The sequence below is a fragment of the Taudactylus pleione genome, unplaced genomic scaffold (assembly GCF_031769625.1).
Source record: "Taudactylus pleione unplaced genomic scaffold, aTauple2 ptg000444l, whole genome shotgun sequence".
In the NCBI taxonomy this organism is placed as follows: Eukaryota; Metazoa; Chordata; class Amphibia; order Anura; family Myobatrachidae; genus Taudactylus; species Taudactylus pleione.
Genome location: NW_028284846.1, coordinates 1,814,402 through 1,841,378, shown reverse-complemented (window position 1 = coordinate 1,841,378; position 26,977 = coordinate 1,814,402). Strand labels below are relative to the sequence as shown.

Genomic DNA, 26,977 nt, shown 5'->3' with positions numbered 1-26,977 from the left:
GAGAGAGAAGTTATGGGCCACCTAAAAGGGAATCACATAGATACCCACAGAGCAGGCATACACAAGTTTCAGAAAATCCCCAACAGTTACCCGCTCACATTGTGACATTAAATGCTCTGCGGGAGAGTGATAGCCAGCGCTAGGGGTTAGGTCATACCTATATTCTACAACCAGTTAGGTTAACTGAGAATCTTAGGGAAGAACCTACAATGACACATGATATATCTGGTACAAAACAAACCTTTCTTGTAGATACAAGGGCAGCCAGATCAGTGATAACTTCAATCTATAGGTCACTAACAAAACCGTTCCAGCAATAGGAGTAATGGTGAGAGTGCTACATTACCCCTTGACTAAACCCGCAGAAGTTACTATCGGGCCTCTGTACACCAAGCATTCATTTCTCTTGGCTGCAGCGGCTCCTACTAACTTACTGGGCAGGGATTTGTTTTGTGCAAAATTGGATGTGTCATTTACTGTACCCCTGATGGTGCATCCCTAGACATACCAGAGAAGGTTGCACATGAGGTACAGGACATATTCAACACCCCACAAAGGGTAATGCAACACTCTGCCATTCTAGAACAAAGTCCATCTCAGGTAAAGGAGATGTTATTGCAAATACTGGGTTCCCTATGGACCAAAGATTGTAAGGACACTGGATTGACGGCAAATGTAGCTCCCGTAATGGTTAACCTGAAAAGTGGTAGGCAAGCTCCAAAAACCCAACAATGCCCATTAAAACCGGAGGTGGAGTTAGGGGTGTATCCTGTAATTGAGAGACTGCTGCAACAAGGGATCTTAATTCATACATCAAGCACAGCCAATAGTCCAATTTTCGCAGTAAAGAAGAGTGGGAGGAGGGGCTATAGATTAGTCCAGGACCTAAGGGGAATTAACAAAGTTGTTGAGAGCCAATTCCCCATAGTGCCCAATCCAGCTGTCATCCTTTCATTGTCATTGATCTTTGTTCTGCTTTATTCTCGGTCCCCCTTCACCCTGACTGTCAATATTTATTTGAATTCTCCTACAAAGGGGTGCATTATACATGGACGAGGTTTCCCCAGGGGTTCATTGATAGCCCTAGTATTTTCTCCCAAGCCTTACACAATTGTTTGCAATCCTTCCAACCAAGCAATGGGTCTGTCCAAATTCAATATGTAGATGATTTGTTGTTGTGCTCTGATTCGTTTATGTCATGTTTACATGATACTAAATTGTTGTTGCTTCATCTTTCACAAACAGGACACAAATTACAGCCATATCAGACTAGGGTTAAATACTTGGGACACTGGAGCTCATTCAGACCCACTCGCAAGTTGCAGTCGCTTGCTTGCAAAAAGGGGCCAGATATTAAAATGAAGTGCTCGCACTGTGTCGCATAAGGACGCCCACTATGTTTTAACGGGCTATGGCAAAGTGCACTCACAAGTGTCTAAAGACGCCCCCCTGCCACTTGCAACACACGTCATCTCCAGGAAATGAAGGATTAATCGGGACCATCATGAGCCATCGGAGCTGCTCGCTGCCCTTGGGGTTGCCTTAACCTGATGCAAGCACAGCGATCAGTGCTGGCTGAAACACATGCTGGTGATGTGTACAATGATGCTACTTTGCTAATTATGCATGCACTTTAAATGGCGTTTTGGCGGCCTGACATGCCTGCATTCGCACATCCACTCCCCCGTTCACAAGCACCTTCCCCTGTTACCTCCCACAAATGGCACTATCTGTCACTCAAAGCAGCGACCTGATAGTGGCTTAGGAGCAACCAAAATCAGATCGCAACGAATAGCTTGTGCATGCGCACTGTGAATTATACGCATGCGCAGATGGACGAAAATCGCTCAGAGCGAGCGCTCCTTAGCGAGTCAGGTCCTTTGTCTAACCCAGAGGCTAAGACACTTGACAATGGACAGAATCTAGGCAATACAGAACATGACCCAGCCACAGAAACTACAGCAGATCCATACCTTCCTGGGGATGTGTGGATATTGTAGAACATGGATCCCAGGTTTTTCTATTCTGGCATTATCATTGCAAGAGTTAGTCTCATCCTCAAAACCTGAGCATGTTACACACACAGAGGTGTCATAGCAGGCACACTTTAACCTTAAAGATAGTCTTACAAGAGCACCTGCCTTGGGGATACCAGATTATGAAAAGCCCTTTCAGTTATAATGTACGGAAGCTGATGGTTGTGCAGCAGGTGTCCTTACACAAAAACATGGTGACACTAGCAGACCGGTAGCATACTACAGTGCACAATTGGACACTGTGGCATGATCACTCCCAATGTGTTTAAGAAGTGTAGCAGCAACTTCTCTGCTGGTAAGTAAGAGTGAGGTTGTAGTATTAATCCAGCTACATACCTACTATATGTGCCATGAGATGCACAAAGGGTGGAAGGAGAAGAGACTCTGGTTGGGGGTGAGTTTTGCAGGTATACTGATACACATGATTGTATGGAGTATCTGAACCAGATCTTACTGTGAGACCGGACATACGTGACACACCCTTAGAAAATGTAGATTTTATGTTTTACATGGATGGGAGTTGTCATAGACAGACACAGGAGAACTGTGCACCAGTTACACTGTTGTAGATGACGAGGATGTTATAGCAGCTGAACCCCTTGGCCCACCTCACTCAGCCCAAGTGGCCAAACTAGTGGCACTAATGAGAGCGTGTGAGTTGGCAGAGGGTAAATCAGATAATATATACAATGATACTAGGTAAATCTTCAGGGTAGTACATGATATCGGGGCCTTTTGGCATCTTAGGAACTTTATGACAGCAACAGACACACCAGTAGCACATTCACACCACATAAAAGGACTCCTGACAGCAATAAATTTACCTAAGGCTTTAGCTGTCATAAAATGCAAAGCCCACACATACGAAGAAGACCCGGTGTCTGTGGGCAATAGCAGGGAAGATGAAGCTGCCAAATGGGCAGCAGGGTTACCTGTAAATGTATCAACTGACAAAATGATGGTTTTTCAGACAATAGACACACATAAATTAATTTAGATGCAAGATTTTTGTTTCCTACAGGAAAAGGCGGTCTGGAAGGCAAAGGGATGTGGTCAAGAGTCCTCTGGACTCTGAAGAGATGGACAAGGTAGGCCCGTGGCTCCCAGGGCATATTACCCAGGCCTGGTTGAGGCAGCACATGTCTGACTCATCTGGGTAAAGAAGGTATGTGTAAGCTGGTTAGAGCATACTGGTGTGCACCATGCTTTTCTTCTCAAGCCAGTAAGAAGGCAATGTCTTATCTTACTTGTTTGAGGAAAAATGTCGGGAAGACAATACCAACTGAGCCATCCCATATCCCTCCTACAGGTAATACAAATTGACTTCATCCAATTACCACCTTGCAGGAATGTCAAATATGTATTAGTTTGTACTGATGTTTTTTGTAATTGGGTAGAGGCATTTCCAGCTGCCACTAATACTGCTGTTTTTACTGCTAAGAAAATTGTTCAGGAATTTGTATGCAGATATGGTATCCCTAGAATCCATAGAAAGTGATAGGGGTACTCATTTTACTGGTGATGTCTTTCAGAACATGTGTAACTTATGGGAATCAATAGCAGACTTCATACTCCTTACCGACTGCAATGCAGTGGTAAGGTAAAAAGGGTAAACGGTACCATTAAGAACAAACTGAGGGCCCGATTCAGAGCCGGACACAATCAGCCGTTCGCCCGCAGTAGGTACGACCGTCCAAATGTCAAACCAAGCGCTCGCACGTGTGGTCGCTCGTAGCGAGTCTTCCGCCTCATATTTCCCCAACCCCTCCTCTAGCTAACGAGCGTCCGAAGTAGCGAGCGCACTACTCGTTTTTGTTGAAGTGTTCGCTCGCACAAGTACTACTGGAAGTAGGCCTGTCATTTGTCTATTGCCTTGTTTGTCATTCGGCAAACATCCGTGAATCGATTGGTGCCAATCATTACCTTAATTTACTTAATTGTTGGTCGAATGTTTTCAATCTTGTTTCTTTTTTGAATGTCAATAAACTTTATTGTTTGTTTTGTGTTCATTTTGGTCCGTAGTTTCCGTCCGCATTTAGCGGCAAACTTGTTTATTTTAAATCCAAACGCTGTCTGTGCGTTTTCTTGGGGGGTTTTATTTAGGTTTATAATATAGAAAATGTTTTTTTTTGTTTTTCCGGATTGTTGCTAACGCATCAAAATGCAGCAAGCCAATCCTAAGTCACAATATATTTTTATGGGTTGTTCACATGACTCACACATTAACCAATAGAATTGTTCATGTTATTTATGAAAGTACATTAGCCAATCAAAATTTAGGGGTCCCTGTAATAAAACTGGTTTGTCTTTAAAAAAAAAACATTGCCATCATGAGAGCCAGTGCTTTTACACGGCGTGAGCTGCTGGTGCTCACTGACATATTAGATCGCCGTATAGTGGACAGGCCACCCCCCGTCACCAACATGCTCAAGCGACGGGCGTATGCGGAGGTGCGCAGGTGGTCTGATTTACGCCGCCGGTCCCCACACCTGCTTGCGCATCTTCGGATGAGGATCCGTCGGCGTAAGTGGATATTTCAATGTTTATATATCTATGACAATCTTTTTTTATTTTTGTCTTTGCTAATGTATATTTGCATTAATGCGTATGCATGTGTGCAGTATGCGTTTTTTTGGGCTAAATGAGACCTATGAGATGAGATGCTTTCTTCATTTTATTTTTTATTTTGGGTTAATGTTTTACATTTAAATTGTTTTTTGGAATACATATTTGCTAATATTCCAAACTATACATCATTTAGGTCAGGAGCGGATCCAGAGACGGAGTCGGAGGCCTGCCCGACCCCTCTCCCCAACTCCCACCATCTCCTCCCCTGCCCACTCCTCCCAAATTTCTCCACCCTCCCTTGACCTGGACATCCCTATTTCCCCTCCCTCTCCTGCTCCCCAAATCCAAATAACCCCTCCCTCCCCTGTCCTACCCATCCACATTCCCACACCCTCCCCTGATGCACCCACTCTTGATTCTGCTCCCTCCCCTTTATCCCAACCGGAAATTACCCCAGCTTATTCTGATGTCCACTGGCCCACTTCATCAGAGGATGAGGATCTGGGCCAACCTGGCCATGAAGCTGCTGGTATTTTGTTTTTCATGTGTGCAATTAATGTGTGAAAAGGTGCCCTATATGCATACACTGTGGTATCCCTGAATACAATCTAAGGCCAGTCCAATTTTTTTTTTGTTTTGGATAAATCATCCTTTGTTTTTTTTGTTGGGTGCTAATTAATGTAAAATTTCGTCCCAAATTTTAACATTAAAATGTATTCATTTTTTTATGAGTTGTTTTTTTTTTTTTGGTGAAATAAAATATGGCCGATTGTCTTCATTTTTCATAACAAAATAATTTTTAAAAAATCCACATATGTCAGAGCCAAATACAAGTTTCATTGTGCTTTTTAAATTTGTTGTCTAAAATCAAAATACAAATTGTGTAAGGATTATTTCAGATGCCAAAGTGATTGTTCAACCCACTTTTCTCATGTTCATGTTGTTGTAAGTTGTTTTTTGTGCCAATTGGTAATTTAGGCAAGTTCATGTAACCACTATATTTGTGTTCAAAATTTAGCATGGTATGTTAACTAATTTGCGTTGAAAATCATACTGTCGTTTGTTTTGTTTTTGTATTTTAAAAATACATTTTATTAAAACACATATTTGTCTTTCAACAGACCCAAGGAGGCGGGATCGCAGATTTTGGGCCATATTTTACACATGAGGGGCCATTTGGTGCAGCTGCTTGTGTCCATGGACCATTTAATTTCTTTTTTGCACCATTAATATGTTTTTCATTTTTGTTTTTGTTAATAAAATTTGTTTTTTTCTAAAAATCTTATTTATTGACTCAAACATTAGCTCACAAGGTCAATCAATGTGTTTGCTTGTTTTTTTGGGGGGGTTTTGAATTTGCATATGAAAATGCAAACAATGTTCCAGACTAACATTTTTTTAAAAAAAAAGAAAAAAAAAAAAATGAGTGGTTTACCAGAAATTGTAATATTTTGTCAGTCCAAAAATTGGGTAAATTGACATTAACTCCATAATGTTTCGCTAGAATACCCTTATGTAGTTATTTAATTTCTTAAAAATTATAAATGCAACTCCCAAAATAGGAAAATAAAGAGGAAAAAAGGTTTGGCAAACTATGCCAACATGTTGTTAGTTGTTAGGTTAAAAAGACAACAATACCAACCCCCCCAAAAAAACACTTGGAAATTAATTTCAAAGGTACTGTCCATTTGTGAAAGGCTTTTGTGTTTTTTTCATGTTAAAAAAAAAAAAAATTAAATTCTAAATTGTTTAATACACATTAGCTCACAAACCAAAAAATATACACAAATTGTTGTAAATCAAAATCACGAACTGTTTGAAGATGGTGCATGCCAACATGTTGCCCAAAATCAGGTAAGAAACACATTTGTCCAGGTGTAAAGGTCATTTGTGAGTCATTATTGTCACAGGCGATCAATTTCAGGAAGTAAGCAGGTTGTTGTTTGGATTTTGAGAAAAAAAAAAGGTTAAAATTCAAAACATAGGATAGTTAACACACATTATTTACCTTATTCCCAATGTCAACAAATGAAAAAAAAAGGAAAATCAAATACCTGAAAAAACGAGTAACTACCTCATCACATATGGCCCCCCCTGACACTCTCCTCCGACCAACCTCAGGGGGGCCATCCTCAGGAAAGGCATCCTCTGGCTGCATTGGGACACCACTCCTTATGGCGATGTTGTGAATTTTGGAAACCATAGCCGGCAAATACATGAGGTTGCCACCACAGCGGTGGAGGCATCGAAATCAGCATTTTAAAAGGCCAATGCAGCGCTCCACCACCTGCCTGTTGGCAGTAAATGCAAAATTATATTGACTTTGTGGCCCTGGTGTAGGAACCAAATAAGGAGTGAGCAGCCAGGGTGTGCCACTAACCACTGTCGCCTGTGAAAATAAAAAAGCATTCAGTAACATTTCTAAGTCAACAGTGTTTGTTTTAAAAATTAAGGGTACCACTTACCCAGAAGCCATGCATCACCAGCTTGTAGGTTGTTTAATTTGTGCCAAAGCCCTGATTGCCGGATGACAAATGAATCATGTGCACTTCTTGGAAATTTGGCATTCAAGGACAGGATTTGGAGGGAGGCATCACATGCCACCATTACATTCATTGAATGGAAATGTCTTCGGTTCCTAAATATTGCCTCCAGTGCTGCTGGAGGCTGAAGTGGTATGTGAGTGCCATCCACAACCCCTATGCTTAACCACATTAAGGGACCCCATATCCAATGGCATATTAATAAAATGATGGAGGTGCTTAAATAGGGCATCCATTACCGCCCTCAGGATCCATGAAAAGGAGGATTGGGAAATTCCCGCAACGATGCCAACTGTGGTCTGGAAGGATCCTGAGATGCAAAAATGTAACACCGACATTAACTGCGTAAGTGGTGGTATTGCTGTTGGATTGTTAATGTGCCTTTCAAGATCACTCTCTATTAATGAAAGAGACTGTATAGGATGATTTGGGGTGGTAGGCAATAACGCCTTAAGACCACATCATCAGGCATTCCAAAAAGGGTGACACGTGTTCTAAATATCTAAGGCCTTGCATGCCTACGAGGCCTACGCCTAGGAGGATGTTCAGGTTCGTCGGGGTCGTTGACCATCACCACTATAATTCGCCCAACATCAATCTGAAATGTTAGACAATGTAGTTATTTGTTCAAAATTTAACAATGTGAAAATATACTTATCTTTTTTACACATTAAGAAGAATCTTACAGGGTTAGGCAGTGACATCTTGAAGTAAACCTACGAATTAGATTTTCCATATAAATAATGTAAAAATTTACACAAAATAAAGACAGGCTAAGGCTAAAATATAAAGAATGCATGCACTACACAGATGATGTTGTTATTCTAGGATTATACATGAAAATTGTAATGTACGCTTAAGCCACAGACAGGAGATGAACAAAATATACGCAATACAGGTTACAAAATAACGCTTAATGGTACGCTTAAGCCACAGACAGGAGATGAACAAAATATACAAAATACAGGTTACAAAATAACGCTTAATGGTACGCTTAAGCCACAGACAGGAGATGAACAAAATATACGCAATACAGGTTACAAAATAACGCATAATGGTATGCTTAAGCCACAGACAGGAGATGAACAAAATATACGCAATACAGGTTACAAAATAACGCTTAATGGTACGCTTAAGCCACAGACAGGAGATGATCAAAATATACGCAATACAGATTACAAAATAATGCTTAATGGTACGCTTAAGCCACAGACAGGAGATGAACAAAATATACGCAATACAGGTTACAAAATAACGCTTAATGGTACGCTTAAGCCACAGACAAGAGAAGAACAAAATATACGCAATTCATTTCGAATTTATCATGAAAAAAAACCATTTCCAAAAAAAATAAAAATTTTACGTACACCTATCTGCATAGTGTGACACCTTAAATAAACATGAAAAATGAATCAAAATAATGGGGTCTAATGTATGACAAAAAACACTTACCGCACAAAGACGATAACACCAAAATAAACGAGATCCACAACACAAAACGTAAAAAAAATAAATAAATAAAAGCAAAGTAAACACATATTAACATTAACAATTATAAAAATATTTGCTAGTTATAATCGACCAAAAATTTGTACATAAAAACTTACCTCAACAAAAAAGAATAATTTGTGAAAGAAAAAATACGCAAAAATGCGAAAGAAAATAACCAAACAAAACAAAACTCGACAAAAAAACACCAAACTCTCCGCCAGCAACCACAACTACTACTCCGACTAACTCTCAAACGCCAACAACTCCAACGACAACCACTACAAACAACCCACCCCGAAACAAGGCCACCAAAAAGCCTTAAATAGACCGAACTTTCCCGCTCAAATCAATGACGCACAATAGATGCGCCCGAATAATGCACACGCATCTATAAATATGTCACGAGAGCCCATAATGGGTCTGCTGAATTCAAGGGTTTAATCATGTCCACTTAAAAGCAGCAAAGCCAAAATCCAGGACCTCACAGTAAGTAGCTCCAAAAGTAAAGTTACCGCCAAAAAAAATAAATAAATTATGTTTATTTTTTGAAAGGTGTTGAGACTGAGAATGAGGAGGCTGCGGGGCCTAATACCAAGGCCAGGGCCAAACGCAAAAGGCAGCCGCAATTCACAAGAAAGGAGATGGAGGCTTTGGTGCAAAAGTGCATTGATAACCTGGCACAGGCACCCCGAAATATGGGTGCAACCCAAAGAAGGAAACTGTGGGAGGAAATAGCCAGTGCTGTCATTGGGGTTGGTGACTTTGTCCGTTCAACCAAAGAGGTCAAACGCCGGTACGTAAATGCTCTCACCTAATTCCCTAAATGTGGAGGAACATTTAAAATCTAAAATTACTTTTTTTACCAACAGATGGAGTGACTTCAAATATCGGCTAAAGCAAAAGTTGGCTAATAGGGCTAGGCATGCAGGGGGGACAGGTGGTGGGCCAACCCCTGTGTCACTGGAGCTGACCGATTTGGAGGAGCTGGCACAGGGGTGTGTGCAGGAAGAGGAGGTGTTTGGCGTGTCCAACATGGACACAGACATTCCAGACTTTGCGGCTCCACATGTTCCCGCAGGTAATTTAGATAAAACTGTTTACATTTGTTTTTTGTGAAAACTTAAAAATTTACTAATATATGTATGATCTCTCTTTTTCACACAGGCACAGAAGAGGATGAGTCTGCTCCAGAACTGAGGTTTGGTCGCAGTAGATCTGCTGGCTCCGCAGGGGAGAAAGCAGTATTTCCGGCTGGGGACCCTGTGGCGGACAGTCCAGGGCCTTCCCCCTCGCAGGCAGTGGCCCTTCTCTCAGATCTCAATGAGAAAACGGATAAAAACACAGAGATTCTGATGAGGATGGACACCACTTTGCTACGGGGGGCGGACGCCCTGGAGGAAAATGCTGCGGCCAATGTCAGAATAGCTAATGCCCTGGAGCAGCTCGTGCGCCTGCGCATGTTGGAGCCGGCCTCCCTTCCTGCCGGAACATCAGGGCCCTCCACCTCTGGTGCAACATCCCTCCAAATGTGCCTAGCCCTATGCCTAGGCCAGAGGAAACACCAGCTACCTCTGGCCAGGCAAGGCGTACGACCAGATGGACAAAGTCATGCTCTGTCCAACATCAAGCCAAGCAGGGGAGAAGACGTTGACAGCACTGGCTAATTCCCCCAAATTCCATCTCTGTGTTTGCCCCATATTTTTGCACCGCAAAACCTCCCTCTCCTAACAAAAAAAAAAATTGGCTGAAAAAAAGCCACATTTCTACCAATATGTGAACATTTAATTTGTGAAAAATAAAAATCCCTAAAAAAAAAAAAAAATGTGTGTCAAATTCATTAGCAAATGGCTAAAAGGGACTGGAACAAACATACTTAAATACATAGCAAAGGTCATATACTTAAAAAAATGTTTAATTAAAAAAAATATAAGGTAACAGGTAAGTAAACAATAACACAAGCAAAGCAATTAGTAGCTGATTGTCTTTCTCTTATTGTAACCAAAATGTTAAAAAAAAATTATAAATAAAAAAAAAGGTGTTGGGCTTTTTAAAAACAAAATAAATCTGACAACAACATGCGTACGGAATATAGCAAAAACATCAAGCATTTTTACCTTTATTTAAACATTTATTTTGTGATTGCTGTGATTTCAAAACACAAACAAATAGGAACACAACATGCATTCCAAATTTAGCTAATAAATCATGGCCATTGCAAATCACCTTATCGCAAGTGAACCAATTATTAGGTGATTGGTCTTGTGCCTTGTAAAGGAGAATAGCAAAACATCGATTCGCTAAGGGAGCTACGAAGAGACCATCGTCTTTGCGAGATCCAATACCCTACCACAAGCTGAACGAGCAGTCATAATGGAAACTGGATCACACGTATCCTTGGACGTTCGCACAATACATGTACGCCCAAAAAACGGCTTGACACGCCTGCGATTTCTCATCTCCACCCCCCATTACCACCCATAAACGGAACATTCTATCAATCAAATTACATAGGTCACTTCCTGTTCGCTGTGTATTCGAGCGAACGAAAAATGACCGCAATGATCCGGCCGCACATGCGCAATGATAACCGGACGCATGCGTGGTTTAAAACAATCGAATGTGTACGAGCGAACGGCTGATTGCGTCCGGCTCTGAATCAGGCCCTGAGGCCCTGATTGAGAGCCGAACGCTCTGACAGAGCGCTCGCTCTGAATCAGGGCCGGCCTTCTGATTTTTTAGAGCGGCCTCCTGGCCGCTCGCATAGCTGTGGGTGGCCACCCACAGCTATAGTGAGCGGCCAGGAAGATGGTCACGATGGTCAAGACCATCGCGACCATTGGGCTTGTGACGAGACCCTAGTGGTAGGGTCTCGTTGCCGCAAGCCCCAGAGAGATTTCGGCTCTCACAGAGAGTGAGGCCGCCCCCAAAAGGAGGCGTTCACATGGGAACGCCTCAGTTTGGGCAGCCACTCCCCCGGCCCGCCCACCAAAGGGGGCGTGCTGTCACTCAACATCGACATCACGCGCCCTTTGGTATGAGACCCAGAGCGACGGTTTGCCTGTCGCTATCCGGGTCTCGCGCATGCACATGACGGAGCCGGCTCCATCGTGCGCATGCACACTGGGCCACTATCGACCCGCTTGCGAATCAGGCCCTGAGTAAGATAATGGCTGAAACTGGATTGGATTGGCCAGAAGTTTTGCTAGTCCTCCATAGCATCAGAACAACTCCCAGACCTCCTCTTAATCTATCCCCCTTTGATATACTTTTTGGCAGACAACAGGTCCACAGGATGATCTGAAGTGCAATAATAAAGTGACTGTGCAATATCTCATAAAAATGAGTAAACAGCTAAAACAACAGCAACAGAAACTCAAAATGCTGTCACCTGGTATGCCAGAAACAAACTGTCATGATGTTGAACCTGGGGAATATATTATGATCTGCAATCTCTTATGCTCAGGTTGTTTAACAGACAGTTGGGCCTGATTCAGATTTGGGAATAGAGAGAGAGATAGCACTTAACTGTGTACCTGGACAAACCATGTTGCAATGCAAGGGGTGTAAATACATTTTTTTTTTTGCATATAGGGTAAATACTGGCTGCTTTCACATGTAGCCCACAAATACTGCACAGCTTTATTATTGCTCTACAATTTAGATGTCAGTTTGGACACCTTCCTCCCAAATCCAAATCTCTCTGCACATTTTAAATCTGCCCCACTTGCAGTGCAGCATGGTTTCACCAAGATGATCAGTTGAGAGAGATCTCTCTCTATTCCCAACTCTGAATCAGACCCCAAGTATTGATGACCAGTACCACATCTCTGAAGGTAGCAGAAAGAGACACTTGGATCCATTCTACTCACTGCAGAAAAATCAACCACCTGGAGAAGGTACAAGACAAAGTCGAGACTGACAACACACCTGTTGTCAAAACCTGTTCCGGGAGCCCTAAAGACTGCAGCTAAGACACCTGAGCCAAAGACGTTGAACAGACTATTATCCCAGCAATGGAGTGGCGGGTTTTATATTTTTCTTGTTCCAGGATTTTTCTCATTTTCATTCTTTTTAGGACATTCTATTTTTGTGATGGAGGACAGATAACAGAGAGAGGGTCTGGTAGTGATATTGATGAAGTGGAGTTGAAGGAAAGGTTGATAGAACAAGCAGTACAGCCCTTTGTAAAACTCAGTTCAGGTGTCATGAAAAGATCTGCTAGCTCTGGAACTCGGAAACAGTGTGAGGGGCTATTGTCTGTGGAGTATTGTATCTGTGAGTACTGTGGCTCCCTAGTTGAAGAAAAGTGCATCCAGCAATGCCAGTCCAATAGTAATCTGGATTTGGGCGGGTATTCTCTAAAGGATTATCATTCCCTAGTGGGTAAGGTCTTAAACCAAACTGAGTGGTGGGTGTGCTCTCACATGCCTCAGGGACAACATAATGTAGGACTAGTACCATTCCAATTAAACATCTCTGAGGTCTCGAATTACGGGGAGAGAGGTCCATAGATGGGAGGTATAATATCACTAGGTCCCCTAGTCTAAACCTTCTCCAATACTCCTTAGATCGGTCCTTGTTGTGTGTAAATATCTCACATGTAGAGACTCTGGAGAATTGGGAAGCTGACCTATCTGATCAGACAATGGCTCATCGCACCAGAATTGATGTGAGACTCTCAAGATCACCAATAACCAGGAATAGTGATGGACATCATAGACGTGGACATATTAACAAACATAGGAGAGTATTCATTGGGAAAGCTCCTCTAGGTTATTGTCAAAATGTTATCCATGCCAAAACTTGTCTTGAACTGATGGAAACAATAGGCATGGGTAGTTTCATCAAAACTTTATGTAATATTATCAATTATCATACTGTATCTTATGTTCTCCCAGATGATGTGTATTATGTTTGTGGAAGAAAGGCTTATTCCTGGTTAACTCCAAGTTCCAAGGGTTTATGTTTTCTAGGTAAATTGGTCCCAGAAGTTATGACCCTTACGCATGACAAAATGATTGATATCCATAGAACTACAGCACCTCCATACATACACACACAGTATGAACTTCGTGGCAAAAGAAATATGATTCTTGGTAAAGAACATGTAGCTACAAAGATAATTAGTGAAACTACTGGTTTCCAAATTATGGTTACATTAGATCCCACCAGGATCGCTCGGGGAACTTTACATTTTAGGTATATTCAAAACCTGGCTAAATTGATAGACAATATCACCGAGATGTATGATGACACTTTCATTTATATGGGTAAGGAGCTACAGGTTTATAAAAAGGAGTTAGTGCAACGTAGACTGGTGTTAAATTATCTCACATCTATTACTGGTGGATATTGTGTGACTTTGGCCATACAATTTTGTGTCAAATGTTGCACATACTTTACCAATAATACTGACGACCCCAAAGAAGTTGCTGACTGGAAAATGGACAAAATCTTGCAATTAAAATGGAAATTTCAGAAAAACCATAATTCTTCACTGTATGAGATAGGAGAAAAGGTAGCAGCATGGTTCTCGTGGCTGAATCCTGCAAAATGGTTCTCAGGTCTAGGAGAGTGGGTACAGGAAATGGTTGCTAGCATAGGTAAGCTCCTTATTCTTATACTTGGTGTCATCTTAGTAATTGGCTTATATGTCAAATGTGTTCCTACTGTGTTGAGGTGTGTAAACCGTTCTACTGAGGTAAACACTGAAAATGAGACTGTAATGGTGATGAGAAGTACAGGTATAAAGGTTAACGAAGAACAGCATTATAATCCTAAAATCAAAAGCACAATTAGGTGATAGTTTTGTGCACTATCAAAGGGTGGAGCTGTCGAAGTCAAATAATTGGATGTAGTCGTTTCCAATTAATAGCCATCAATACTGTTGTCTTTGTCTGAAAATATGTGAATAGCACACTACAGCATGGAAGGATGTATTTAACCACAACACATGCAAACACTTCTACACATATGTACATTACACATTCACTTATAAAATAGTTCACCTTAAAATAGTTCCAACACACAGTCGTTTATAATGAAGGTTAATAGAATTTATAGTTAAATATAATAATGTTAAATATACTTTAGGGAGATGTAAGGTTCAGGATACAGTGAACATATCATGTTTGGTATCATTCTAATCCCCTATTTATCCTCCTTGCGCTTGCGAGTTATGAATGATAGGGAATTAATGATCAGAATGGTGTTGTGTGTGTAATTTAAATAGACCAGTTTGAACTAGCTTTTTGGCGGGAAGATACATATGCAGCTGTTGGAGAGCTGACCCCCACCCTTGGAGGGCATCATTTGAACTGACCTATGTCCTGCATTATACCAGTTTGACCTAAAGCCTGAACCAATGGAAACATGCCCAATTGTCTCTACTGTTTTCAATGTAACACCAACTGTATATAAACTGAGCTCTGGGACTAGCATACAGGTTTTTTTTATTTCAGGATTGAATGACTGTATACTGGATCCAGAGCGCCTGCGTATGTAATCGGCTGTACTTGTTCTATTAATTGTTACTCTGCTACCTTTTGCTATTAAATCGATTTGTGAGTTGGAACCACACTATTGGAAGTGGACAGCAGTCATTGAATAGCGACTAAACGGACATAACAATACATATATATATATGCAGCAAAACACAGCGGCACTCACGGGTCTTGTAATAAAGAATGACGCCAACCAAGGGTACGTTCGCTCAACGTTTCAGTAGCTTAGACTTTTATCAAGAACTCGTATATATATATATACGCCTGGTATTGCATGTCATTTCTGATAATCATGCATCATGCAAATGTATCTGATCCAATATTCATGGTTTTTCCACAAATTGCCATTCAGCAGACAGGGCTACCCCAAATATTTATCCTAACGTGTAGTAGTAGGTTAGGGCATAGCTACTGTACGCCAAATATGTATACTTTATATACTGTAAGATATGATATGGTTATAGAGTCCAGGGATGAATATATGTAGAGCACAGATTATTAAGGTTCAAGTAGGTGGAGTAGGACAAATATTGACACAAAGGGCTTTAGGGAGTATTGTGGTGACCATAATTCTTTGTGACGCTGACATATTTTTGTATGAATGCGAGGTACATGCAGAATGTATCAGTGCCATTTACAATTACCAATGTTACTATAAGCAACAATGAGAGGTGGCAGCGCCTGTAATCAGTTAAACAGTATTTGATATTAGTTCAATAGAAAGTTAATTAACATGCATGGTTTGCTATTTAGAAGATATTTTTATGTCTTTGCTAACCCATTTGCACACTTTTTTCATTGTATCTGTACTAAGGGACAAATTTATCAATCTTTTTCAACTAAAATAAAGTGAAAACAAGTGTTTTTCCACCCTTTCCACATTACTTTAGTTTCACATAAATCTATCACAGGGCGTTTAGAGGAGATTTTGTAAAAATCTCCTCCATGCCAAAAACTCGCATCAGATCCGCATGTTGATTACATTTCCTGATTGGCTGTCGGCTCCTGACAGTTCACACTGAGCAGTCAGGAGCTGGTTAGCAGTGTATGTGGTCACACACATACACCACTAATGTAAGTTTCTGGTCCAGGTGGCGGTTTGTTTTCCTGCCAAGACCCGGGGATAGTACGGAGACCGGCACCAGGAAGGAGGTGAGTATTGTTTTTTTTTTCAGGTACTCCTAGTGGATTCTACAGGACAAGGGGACAGACCAGCTGGCAGCAGGTAAGTATGTGTGAGTGAGGTAGGTACGTAATAAAGTTGCACTATACACGGTGTGTGAGTGCTGTGGTTATTTAACTATTTATTTTACAGTGGTGGTCACCTGATGGCACTTGTAGTTCCACAAGTGCCAAAGGGAAGTCATGCTGGCACCTGTAGTTCCACTGAAAAATACAATCATTTTGAACTATTTCCCCCATTATTACCCCCTTACCCACAGCCCAGGGGTGTGGGGAAGAGCCCCGGGCTTCTGCCTAAGCTTGGGGTGTCAGGAGAGGGTGGATCCCTTCTTGGGAGTCCCCACCTCCCCTGAGATCCCTGGCTTGGGCTGACCGGCTTGGGGTGTGAATGCTTTGGCTGGGGAGACTTGGTGATAGGGTTACCTGGCTGTGGCATTACACCCCGGTCGGTTTGGGTCGGGTGCTGGTTTTAAATATAGGGGGACCCCTACTCATTTTTCCCCCCTATATTTAAAACCAGGACTGGTCCTGCAGCCAGATGCTGGTTCCTAAAGTAAGTAGAAACCCTACATGTTTTTTTCCCTGTAATTTGAGGAACCTGGACTGGCTGAGCTGCCCAGGACTGGTTATGCTTTTGGGAGGGGGACCCCACATAATTTTTTTTTTAAATAATTTTACTATTTATAGGCAGAAACATAAATGGATCACATTGATCTGTGTATATCTCTGCTGAACTCACATCTCACGCAGGTGAATTGATTTCACAAATTTGGACAGGAGTTTTGTCCATTCTCATGAGAGTTTAGAAACTCTCATCTTAGTAAATTCCCGAATCCTATCTTCACTAGTGAAAAGTTACTCGAGTTTGGCCGATGGTGAAGTGAAGAGAGTTTGCTAACGCTCCAGAATTTTCCTGAGTTTGACATTAGTAAATTTGCGAGTTGAAAAAAATGCCCAAACTCTCCAGCGAATGCTAACTCGACTAAACTCGAATCTTAGTAATTTACGCCTTAAGGTAAAAACCACTTGATCTCAAAATCAGAGATAAGCCCCTTGGGTTCAAGGGTCCCCAACTCAAAAATGGATTTCATTTCGGCTTTGGCTAATATTTCTTCCTCATTATTCCTAAGGCATCCTGGAAGGACTAGTATAATACCACAAAACAAAAAAACAATCTGTGTCTGATAACTATTGTGGAAAGTGTTGAAATGAGCAGACACACAGGCCCTGATTCAGAGCCGCTCGCTATTTGCGAGAGCACGCTCTGAATCAGGGCAGGAAGTATTTTTTTTTTCCTGTCCGCTCGCTAAGCTGTGGGTGCCCACCCACAGCTAGTGCAAGCGGGCAGGAGATTGTCGCGATTATTGCGACCATCGGCATTGCGGGGAGACCCTGTTAGGGTCTCAGCACTCGCAATGCCTAGTGGACATCCAGCTGTAATAGAGCCGGAACTCCACTCCTGACATCACGAGTGATGTCAGTAGGGATGCCCACAAACAGCAGGCATTCCTTCGGGAATGCCTCCGTTTATTCAGCCCCACCCATCTACAAAATGGGGCAAGCTGTCGATCAACATTGATAGCTGCCCCGTTTTGCTGCGAGCTCTGGAGCGAGTGAAGGTCTCACTCGCTACAGGGCTCGCGCACGCGTGTTGCGCACTGGGCCACCATCAACCCGCTTGCGAGTGCAATGCGCTTGCGAGCGAGTCTGAATCAGGCCCACTGTGCATTAAGAAGCCCTTCCTGATATTTCGGACATGTTCACTCAATCTGTCCTTTACTTTACGGGAAGTTCTACCTATGTATTGCTTCTTGCAAGTACATTGCAACAAGTAAACCATATATTTGCTATTGCATGTACTAAAATGGTTAATCTTGTGTCTTTTCCCATTTGAATTTGAATCACATTCTACAAGTTTAGGCTGACTGGTTTTACAATTTCTACACATTGGACAATTCCCACATTTGTAGAACCCTTTAGAGGTGATAGAGCTTTGAGCAATGTTAGAGGGAACTGATATAACACTCCTAGCTAAAGTATTTTTTATGTTATTAGCCCAATGATAAATAAATCTGATCTTTTTTGGGATAAATTGGCTAATTTCGCCATCTCTTCTAAGAGTATTGCAGTGTTTTGTGACAATCCTTTCAAGTTGTCTGTATTGGCTGTTAAATTGGTTATGAAAGGAATGCAACATCATTGGGTTGTTTTTTTACCGATTCTTTTACCTCCAATAATTTAGCTATATCTAATGTTGAGCCTGGTTGGATTGAGGCTTAGAGTGTGCACTCATTGTTTAGCTTTCCAGGAGGTGAATCTTACCCTTTTCTTTCCCAACTTTCCAAAGTCCGGTCAACAAGGCTCAAGACACCAGCAGTAGCAACAGCAAGGAGTCAAATCTGGAAGGACAGCTACAGATGTGTCTTCCCTTGTTGCTGCTCAGGTCATGTTATACAGACATCTTAGTCGCGATATAAAATACCTTTGAAGGGCGCAGTGAGACGCAACAGCATCCACAGCACTTTGGCACCACTGGCCATATAAGGAGAAGCGTTGCCTGATATCCCCCTTTCATCTCCACTGACATCAAAAATCGTCTTCCAAGATGATGTGCCATATGACCTGTACTTGAAAGGGGCTAAGTATGTTAACTTTGATGGTAGCCGGAACAAAACTTTGATACCCAACAATTTGAAGGAATAGATACAGTCATAATTTTCACCTGCAATTGTAAAAATTAAGTATTCGGGCCATTCATCACAAGGGTAAAACAGGAGATATCACAGATATCTCCTACTTAGCTTCCTCTTGTGGAATGGCCCGCTGTCCGTAAACACTAGTATGGGGACAGAGTTCATCAAGCTCCAAAAATTTAATATTTTCGGAGCTTGAGTGCGGGAGCATTCGCCATCTGAAGGTTATGGCGAATGCTCCTGATACCCACTCCTTTCCTGTGGAACCCTCCGCCACTGTCTGGCTCCTTCCACTGGATGTCAGGTCTCTTGTGCGTATGCGTGACCTGTCTGAAAGGAGCAGTGAAAAGATTAACTGCTCCAAAAAGGAGCAGTGAAGCCGCTCGTGGGACAGCTGATTTTCGCATCAGTTGTCACTGCGCCGGAGCAATGATGAATTGCTCCGGAATCTGCACACTAACGCTGATGCGTTTCAAACTGAATAGCTCAAAGAGCTATTCTGCTTGAAACGTGTCAGCTTTATTGTGCAGTACCTACCACTGACAATTTACACCTAAGCCTGTGGATGTCCAGAATGGGGTGGTGTCCGGAACCCCCGTTTTTACCTGATTTGACACTCACCACCAGTACATGGTATGGATTATTAACTTTTATTTCATTTTATACCAATCTTTGGAGCTATTCTGACTGCTCGGCTACAAATTTTGGACTTGTACACTTTATATTTTACTCTCCATGATACCTGGAGGTTCATGGTAAACTGTATTCGGTATGATATCCCGGCTGCCGCATGGCCGGAAGTTCGAATCCTGGCAGCGGCAGCCTGACAAAACAGCAGAGCCCGGCAGCGGAAGCCCGACAGAACTGGAAATCCTGATCGTGGTAAGGTAAGTATGAACTAATCTAACCTAACCACCCTAACCCTAACCCTCCTTAGGGGTGCCTAACCCTAACTTCCCCCCCTGTGCCTAACCCTAATCCCCCCTCTAAGTGCCAAACCCTAACCCCCCCTTCCCCGCTGCCTAAACCTAAGTCCCCCAGGGGGGTGCCTAACCCTAAGTCCCCACGGGGTACCTAACCCTAACCCTCCCTCCCCCTAGCCTTACCCTAACCATCCCGGGGGTGTCTAACCCTAAGTCCCCCCCGGATGCCCTAAACCTAACCCTCACCCCCCCCCCGCGGCTGTCCGCTCACAGCGGCCGGCATCTGCTCGATTGGGATGCTGGGCGCCGGTCTCCCGGCGTCGGGGAAATGAGCGGCGTCTAGCTATAGACGCCGGTCATTTATCCCACGGCGGGATAAAGCAGTCGGGAAGCTGGCTGCCGGGATTCCAGCAGCCGGCTTCCCGATTGTATTCCGTATTTGCTGCTATACTTGTTTGCACCTTGTTATATGCACTTGGGTTAAGAAACTTTTTTCATGACATTTTCTATTCAGTGTAAATTGCATGGTTCTGAAGTTTGCTGCTATACTATATGCACTTTTAAAAATATGTACGATTTGATACAATTTGGAAGCCATTATCTTTCTTTGTACCTTTTTCATTGTCAATTTTTTATTTTCATTTTTATTGTGTTATTAATAAATTAAGTTTGCCATTTGGCTGGAATTTATTTCACCTTCAGCGCTAGTGTCACTACACTTTTCATTTAGCATTTATTTAAACCATTACCCCTGCATCCACTGCCTCCAGGTTAATGCTTGGGAGGGGGTAACACTTTTTGGGGGGGGTTCACTTTCTGTGAGTTGCCAGCCCTGGGCTGACCAGTTTGGGGCTAGTTTACATTAGGACAGGGGGACCCCATGCTGTGTGTCTCTCTGCTGTAGTGTAAGCCCCCCGGCTGGTTCAGGCCAGTGCTGGTTAAAGGAGAATAAGAGGAGCCCCACTTCGGCTAATCCCCCAATTTTCCTATACCAGACTGGGCTCAGAGTTTCAGGGCTGGTTATGCTTTTGGGGGAACCCCACACCATTTTTTTTAAATTAAATATTAACTTTTGCACACCTCCCTTTCTGATGGTCCTGATTATTCTTATTTGCAGTACTTTAAAGAAACAAAAAATGGCAGCTGCTCAATCAATCTAGCACCACTAATCAGGTGCAAAGGGAGGGGTCATACTAAGTAGAAAAAGGAGGGGGATTTAATCCCCTATTGTTCCTCAGCACACTGAATAGTACTTGCAACAATATATGAAGACTATATGGTCATAGAAATTCAGAGATATTAGTTGAATGCATTTGCAAATACATGGAAAGCTGCTAGGCCTCATCACGGCTTCTCTGTCACTAGCAGTCCCTAACATTAGGAAGTTCACGTCCGGGGCGCAGTGCCCCCCAAAAAACGTCCAGCCCAGGACCCCCCCAGGGCATCACACGAAAAATGGAAAAAGAGTGACAGTGCAGTGTAAAGTAGAGATGTGTAAGACTAATTAATGAGTGTTGGAAAAAGGGGTTAAAATATATGTGAAATATGGTGGGCATCTACATACACAAAGTGATTGCACGCCAAGACATAGTGGTCTTGCTTTTGCCTTGCCGTGCAATCGCCTGCCATGCCGTCACTTAGCCTAATTTGCATATGCTGAGAGTGAGCGTCTAGTGAGAGGGTCTGAATCGAGCCTGTTGTTTTAATTATTTATTGGATGTCAATAGTTCACTTGCAGAGCAATAGAAAATAAACATTATAAAAATACTGCATACTGTATATACAGTAATATAATATTGATAACAACATCATTCTTCAATACCCCCATCCTCAACAGGAATCGAACCCCAGGTTAAGACCATGCTAAGAATTCAACATACAACTTAGCTACAGAAGCCAACTATTCACCTATTGTACTGTACCTTTCTAATGGTTATGATTATTCTCATTGTTATTGCATAGGGGCTTGTGCAGTATGAGAAGCTTGTGCTTTGAATAAGGTTACTGCCTGCAACATTATTGCAAACAAAAAGATACTGTAAAATAAGCCTGGAGTACAAGTCTCATAACAAGAATAGCTCATTCTATTGAAGACTGCAGGTGCAACATATTCGCTGTCAAACATGCAACTTTTATGCAGGATAACCTCCCTGTGCACTGCTGCTCCTGTGCTTTGCAGTACGTTACATCTGCAAATTTACAGTATCTACTTTCATGAGCAGTGGATCTGTTGACACTGTACATTACAGTAGGAGATTGGCCCGCCTGTCAGTGCTTTATACTGCAGTGATTTCATGCTGGCGCAATGACCATTATCAAAAGTGACATGTGGTGGACGGATATCAGTATTACACTCTTCAGTGTCTCAGTACACTATGCTGCGGCCGAATACATTATGCTGTGACTGAATATGTTACAATGCTCCTTGAAGCATGCGCATGAGACGCGACTAGCTGGTCACGCTAAATGTCGTATGGACACTAGACGAGCAAGGACACATCTGTAGGTGGCAACAATGGTCCCTTTTCTGTCAAGAAAATCCCTGTTTTGTGGAACTATCTTGCCAGCAGCTCTTACTCTGCTTCAGAGTCTGGTGAAAGGGTCAGAATGCTGCTCTGTATATACACATCAGCAACTCCCACTACTGCTCCACGATGTGAATGGTTTATGCAGGGCATTACTCACATCATCAGTGAGTGTCACTGGTACTCTGCACAGAGTTTCTTATCACATGGAGTAGCAGAGGTGAGAGCTGCAGTAAGATGAGGGAGAGGGTTTCGGGCACAGATGACAAGTGAGGAATGTTGAAAGAGCATATATGGCAGAGGGAACGATGAGGGCATATGTCACTTATATCCTTTCATATGCTCCCCCACCAATATATAGGGACTTAAGTACCACTCTAGCACACATGCCCACATTTGGGAGGAGTGTTTAGTGAACTAGAAGCATTTGTAGAGAAATGGTAACTTTAATAAGTGGAAGATATGGCACCTGGGGAAGAGATGGCATCAGGATGCACATTGGGAAGATGGCAAGCCGGTGGATGCAGTGTGATAATTTGGGCACTTAGTCCTGAAATTCATGTGGATGTTACACGTACCACCTACTTAAACATTGTTGAATAACAAGTACACCCCTTCATGGCAACAGTATTCCCTGATGGCAGTGGCCTCTTTCAGAAGGATAATGCACCCTGCCACACTGCTAAATTCTTCAGGAATGGTTTGAAGACCAAAACAAAGAGTTCAAGGTGTTGACTTGGCATCCAATTTCCACAGATCTTAATCTGATCAAGCATCTGTGGAATCCTCAGGAAAAACAAGTCTGAGCCATGTAGGCCCCACCTCGCAGGCATGGGTTAGAACCAAGCAGGCAAAGCTGTAACAAGGAATGGGCAGAAGCAAGTCAAGAAGAATCAGAAGGCAGAACCAGGGAGCAGGGCTGGCATCAGAAATCATGATACACCCCTTTTTTAAGAGCCCCCCCCCCCCTTCCCCGAGTCCCTGGCAGGTACAGGTCAGTCGCTTGTGAGTCTGCCTACCTATATGTGATTTCTCTGGGGAACCCCTGAGGAAATTGCTCCTCCCTGGGCAGACGTTGAGTTTAGTCGGTATTCATTATTCACGTAGGAGATAAAATGGTCCGGAAGAACCCTGTTTGCTTCGGAATATAGTCAATGTCATCGTCATATGGCAGAGGTTTCACCAGATAACATAGTAACAAAAGTTTTGCTGCAGGACCAAATGTGAACTTCGCTAATCAAACAATTTTATATTATTAAACTGTATTTGCTAATTTGGTATCTATTGTATCAGTAATGTTTCTTTAGAATTAAGATTACTGTCCCCGAGCCTCATTCACCTTGTGTCTATCCAATCCTCCTGTGTCTCTCCAACCTTATGCCCCCATGTCTCTCCAGCTGCCTTCTGTCTTTCCAGCCCTAGCCAACCTTCTGTCTACATCTTGAGACCCCTTCTGTCTCCCCAACCCACAGTGCCCCTCAAGCCCCCACAGTGTCTCTACAGCACCCAGTGTCCTTCCTGCCCATACAGTGTCCCTCCTGCCCTCACAGTGTCCCTTCAGCCCCAGAGTGTCCTTCACGCCCCTTCACTTAGCTTCTATGTCTCTTAGGTGCTCGTCGCAACTCCTCTGATAGGTCTATCAGCATTGTGGCATGAGTGACATCATGACATCACCACAACAAACAAAACATTATTATACTTCCCATACATGCCTGCACCCTGCTGATCACTGCAGCAGTAGTAGCAGCAGCACAGGCAGTGGTTACACTCTGGGGCCTCCTAGGATCATGGGGCCCAGTACAATTGTACCCCTAGTCCCACCCTCCCCCCCATTGCCTGGCTTGCAAGGGAGTCTTGGGAGCAAGTATCAAAGAAGTAGAAAAGAAGAATCATGAATCAGATGCACTACGTCAAATGTAGCACTAGCAGAAAGACACTGAAGTACAGGAGTAAGCCTAAAACTCTGGCAGTGATACACATTGCCAGAGCAGTGTAAATAGGCTGGGCCATTTGAACTTTTCACCAGCATGATGTCAGCATTCAAAAGAATGAATGCTTACTAACAGCCTACTGTGCGTGACAGCAGAGAGGGTCGCACTGGCAGCAGGGAGTGCTGCGGGGATAGAGAGTAGGCAGACCACTGATAGGGGGCCGGACAGCGGAAGACCAGCACCCGTCCACGGCAGACATGCACCCGCCATATACTGTATACGTAATAACACAAGTGATTTTATGAAAGAATGAGCTTCAGAGAGAATCTATTAAGGTAATAATGAATTATAAAGAGATTATTTGGATCCAGAGATGTACGGCTAGTGGCATATGGATACAGTACATACTTTGCTTGCCCATATACTGTATACTAACCTTGTGAATTATGGGCCTGATTCAGGTTGGATCACAACCATACCCCCATCACCACCCACAAATGGCACTTCCTGTCACTCGCTGAGTGGTGGGTCTGCGTACTGCCTGCGATCACATTCCCGATCGCAGCGCTTGGTTTGTGCACGTGCACTTCGTCTTATACGCATGCGCAGCTTGCAAACATCGGCTGGCTGCGTGCCAACGCAGCATTGCGATCCAACCTGAATCAGGCCCTATGTACCTAGCAGGCAGCATAAGTGATAAAATCCTGATACGCAACTACTGCTTTGCTCAGCAAACACTGCAGACTACATTCACAGAACAAATCGGTGTTCAAGTTCACTGCTTGGTATGTGCAGGAAACAGCATGGAAATGAAGAAATAAATGGACTAATGAGATCAGTTACACAAAGCACAATGATGCTAGGGGCCCCTTTTTCCTACTTATGCCCCTGCTTGGTTCAAAAACACTAAAATCACATGTGTGTTTCTCTCACAATAGAGACTAACAGAAAGCAAAAGGATCTTGGAGTGATGCCGACAAAATGCATACTACTATGCACACTGATTCCCAGACTGTGGTTTCTACACAAATAAATCCACATTATGAATTGTATGCTACTATTCTGAAACTGTAGGATATGTTATAGGGAGGAGTTACAAGGCGTACATATAGGATGTGTTCTATGGAGCCAGCAGAGGATTCTTGTTGACATGTCTTATAAATAATTGCTTTGTTTCATATATCTGCATCCACATGACTAGTACAACCATTTCTCTGTTCAGACGGGAAGCACTGATATTCAGACTATGTCAGCTTTGTACAGGAATTGAAAAATTCTATAATATCATTCTTTTTTTTTTGTCCTGCAGTTGTACACACGGAGTCCCAGCTACCAGCTGTGCGTGTAACTGCCGCAGCAGATCTCGTAGACATAGATATGTTGTATATTCAAAGAGACCATCTTTTGTGCCCCAATCATTCTATCTTCACAGATTTATCACCCACAACTAAATCACTGTACTGAGAACTGAATATGCCTAATGGTTCCTTGTTAGCCTGACATATAAAAATGGGGTTTTCGATGTAAATACTGTCAGGAATTTAGACAAAATACCTTATTATTAGCTTCTCAAGGATAATAGCCTCTTTTGTCTTCAAAGAAATAATGTTTCTATAACCCGAAGAAGCCTTGAGATGTTCACGGTGAAGAGTTGAAAGGTGGAAATCTCTTATTAAGCCATGTTATTAATGTAACGAGGCAGGAACAAGGATAAGAAGTATCTAGAGACATTTTCTATGAAGTTTATTAAAGTGTAGAAAGCCTCTGGTTTTAAAACAGAGAAAAGGAATGCATTTGCTTTTTAACTGCGCAGCTGATGGCGGAAAACACACCATAATGGATTCCTGAAGGCTTAACTAAGCCTTTAAATATATATTTGCTAAGGTTGATAACAACTCCTACATACAAAGATATCTGCATCTGAGGACTAGCAGGGCATCATTGGTGAATTTACATCTACTTGCACCTCTTCTCTATCTAAGTCACCAGCATACTTACCTTCTTTCTAAAGGTATCCACCAGGATACCACCAGGTGGGAGGTGCAAAGGCATGCCGCTGTTATTTGCATAATTATGGCCCGCCTCCCATGCAATAATGTCATGATTTGCAGCATTACACTGCAGGAGATAGACCATGAAGATGCGATTTACTGCAAATCACATCACTGGGCTAATGGGTGGGATATGGGAGGTTTGGCTACACCCCACAAATTCAGGAGTTTCGTGAAAATTTCATGAGTGTAGACAAGTATGGTCACCAGTAAGATTCTACACACAAGCTGCACTGCTGCTGACCTTGAGGATGAGTAACAGGCACCATATCTAATGCGGGCAATACATCTACAGCCCGATTTCCTGTTCTACAGCGCCAATCCAATCCACTGATTGGCGATCAAAAGTCATAGATGATTAGTGATTTGTTGGGGAATTGGGGAAATGCAACATGTTAAAAATCCCAGACTTGCAGATCCTGACCAATTTGGGGTTGGAATCAAGATTGTCCAACATGATGGATTTCTGTAATCACCCGACCCCTGTGTCAGCACAACAGGAAGTTTCCCTGATTCAAGCTAGATGTTTGA

At 42.7% G+C, this 26,977-nt stretch overlaps 1 protein-coding gene across 1 annotated transcript in view; it reads left to right on the top strand.

The window, feature by feature from the left end:
• The window catches only part of LOC148505677 (uncharacterized), an 89,860-nt gene that overhangs the window by 42,736 nt on the left and 20,147 nt on the right, over positions 1 to 26,977 (top strand). The window contains 2 exon segments of the mRNA XM_088447897.1: positions 12,714 to 13,117; positions 13,120 to 14,202. Of these exon segments, the coding sequence (XP_088304023.1) occupies positions 12,714 to 13,117; positions 13,120 to 14,202 (1,487 nt within the window).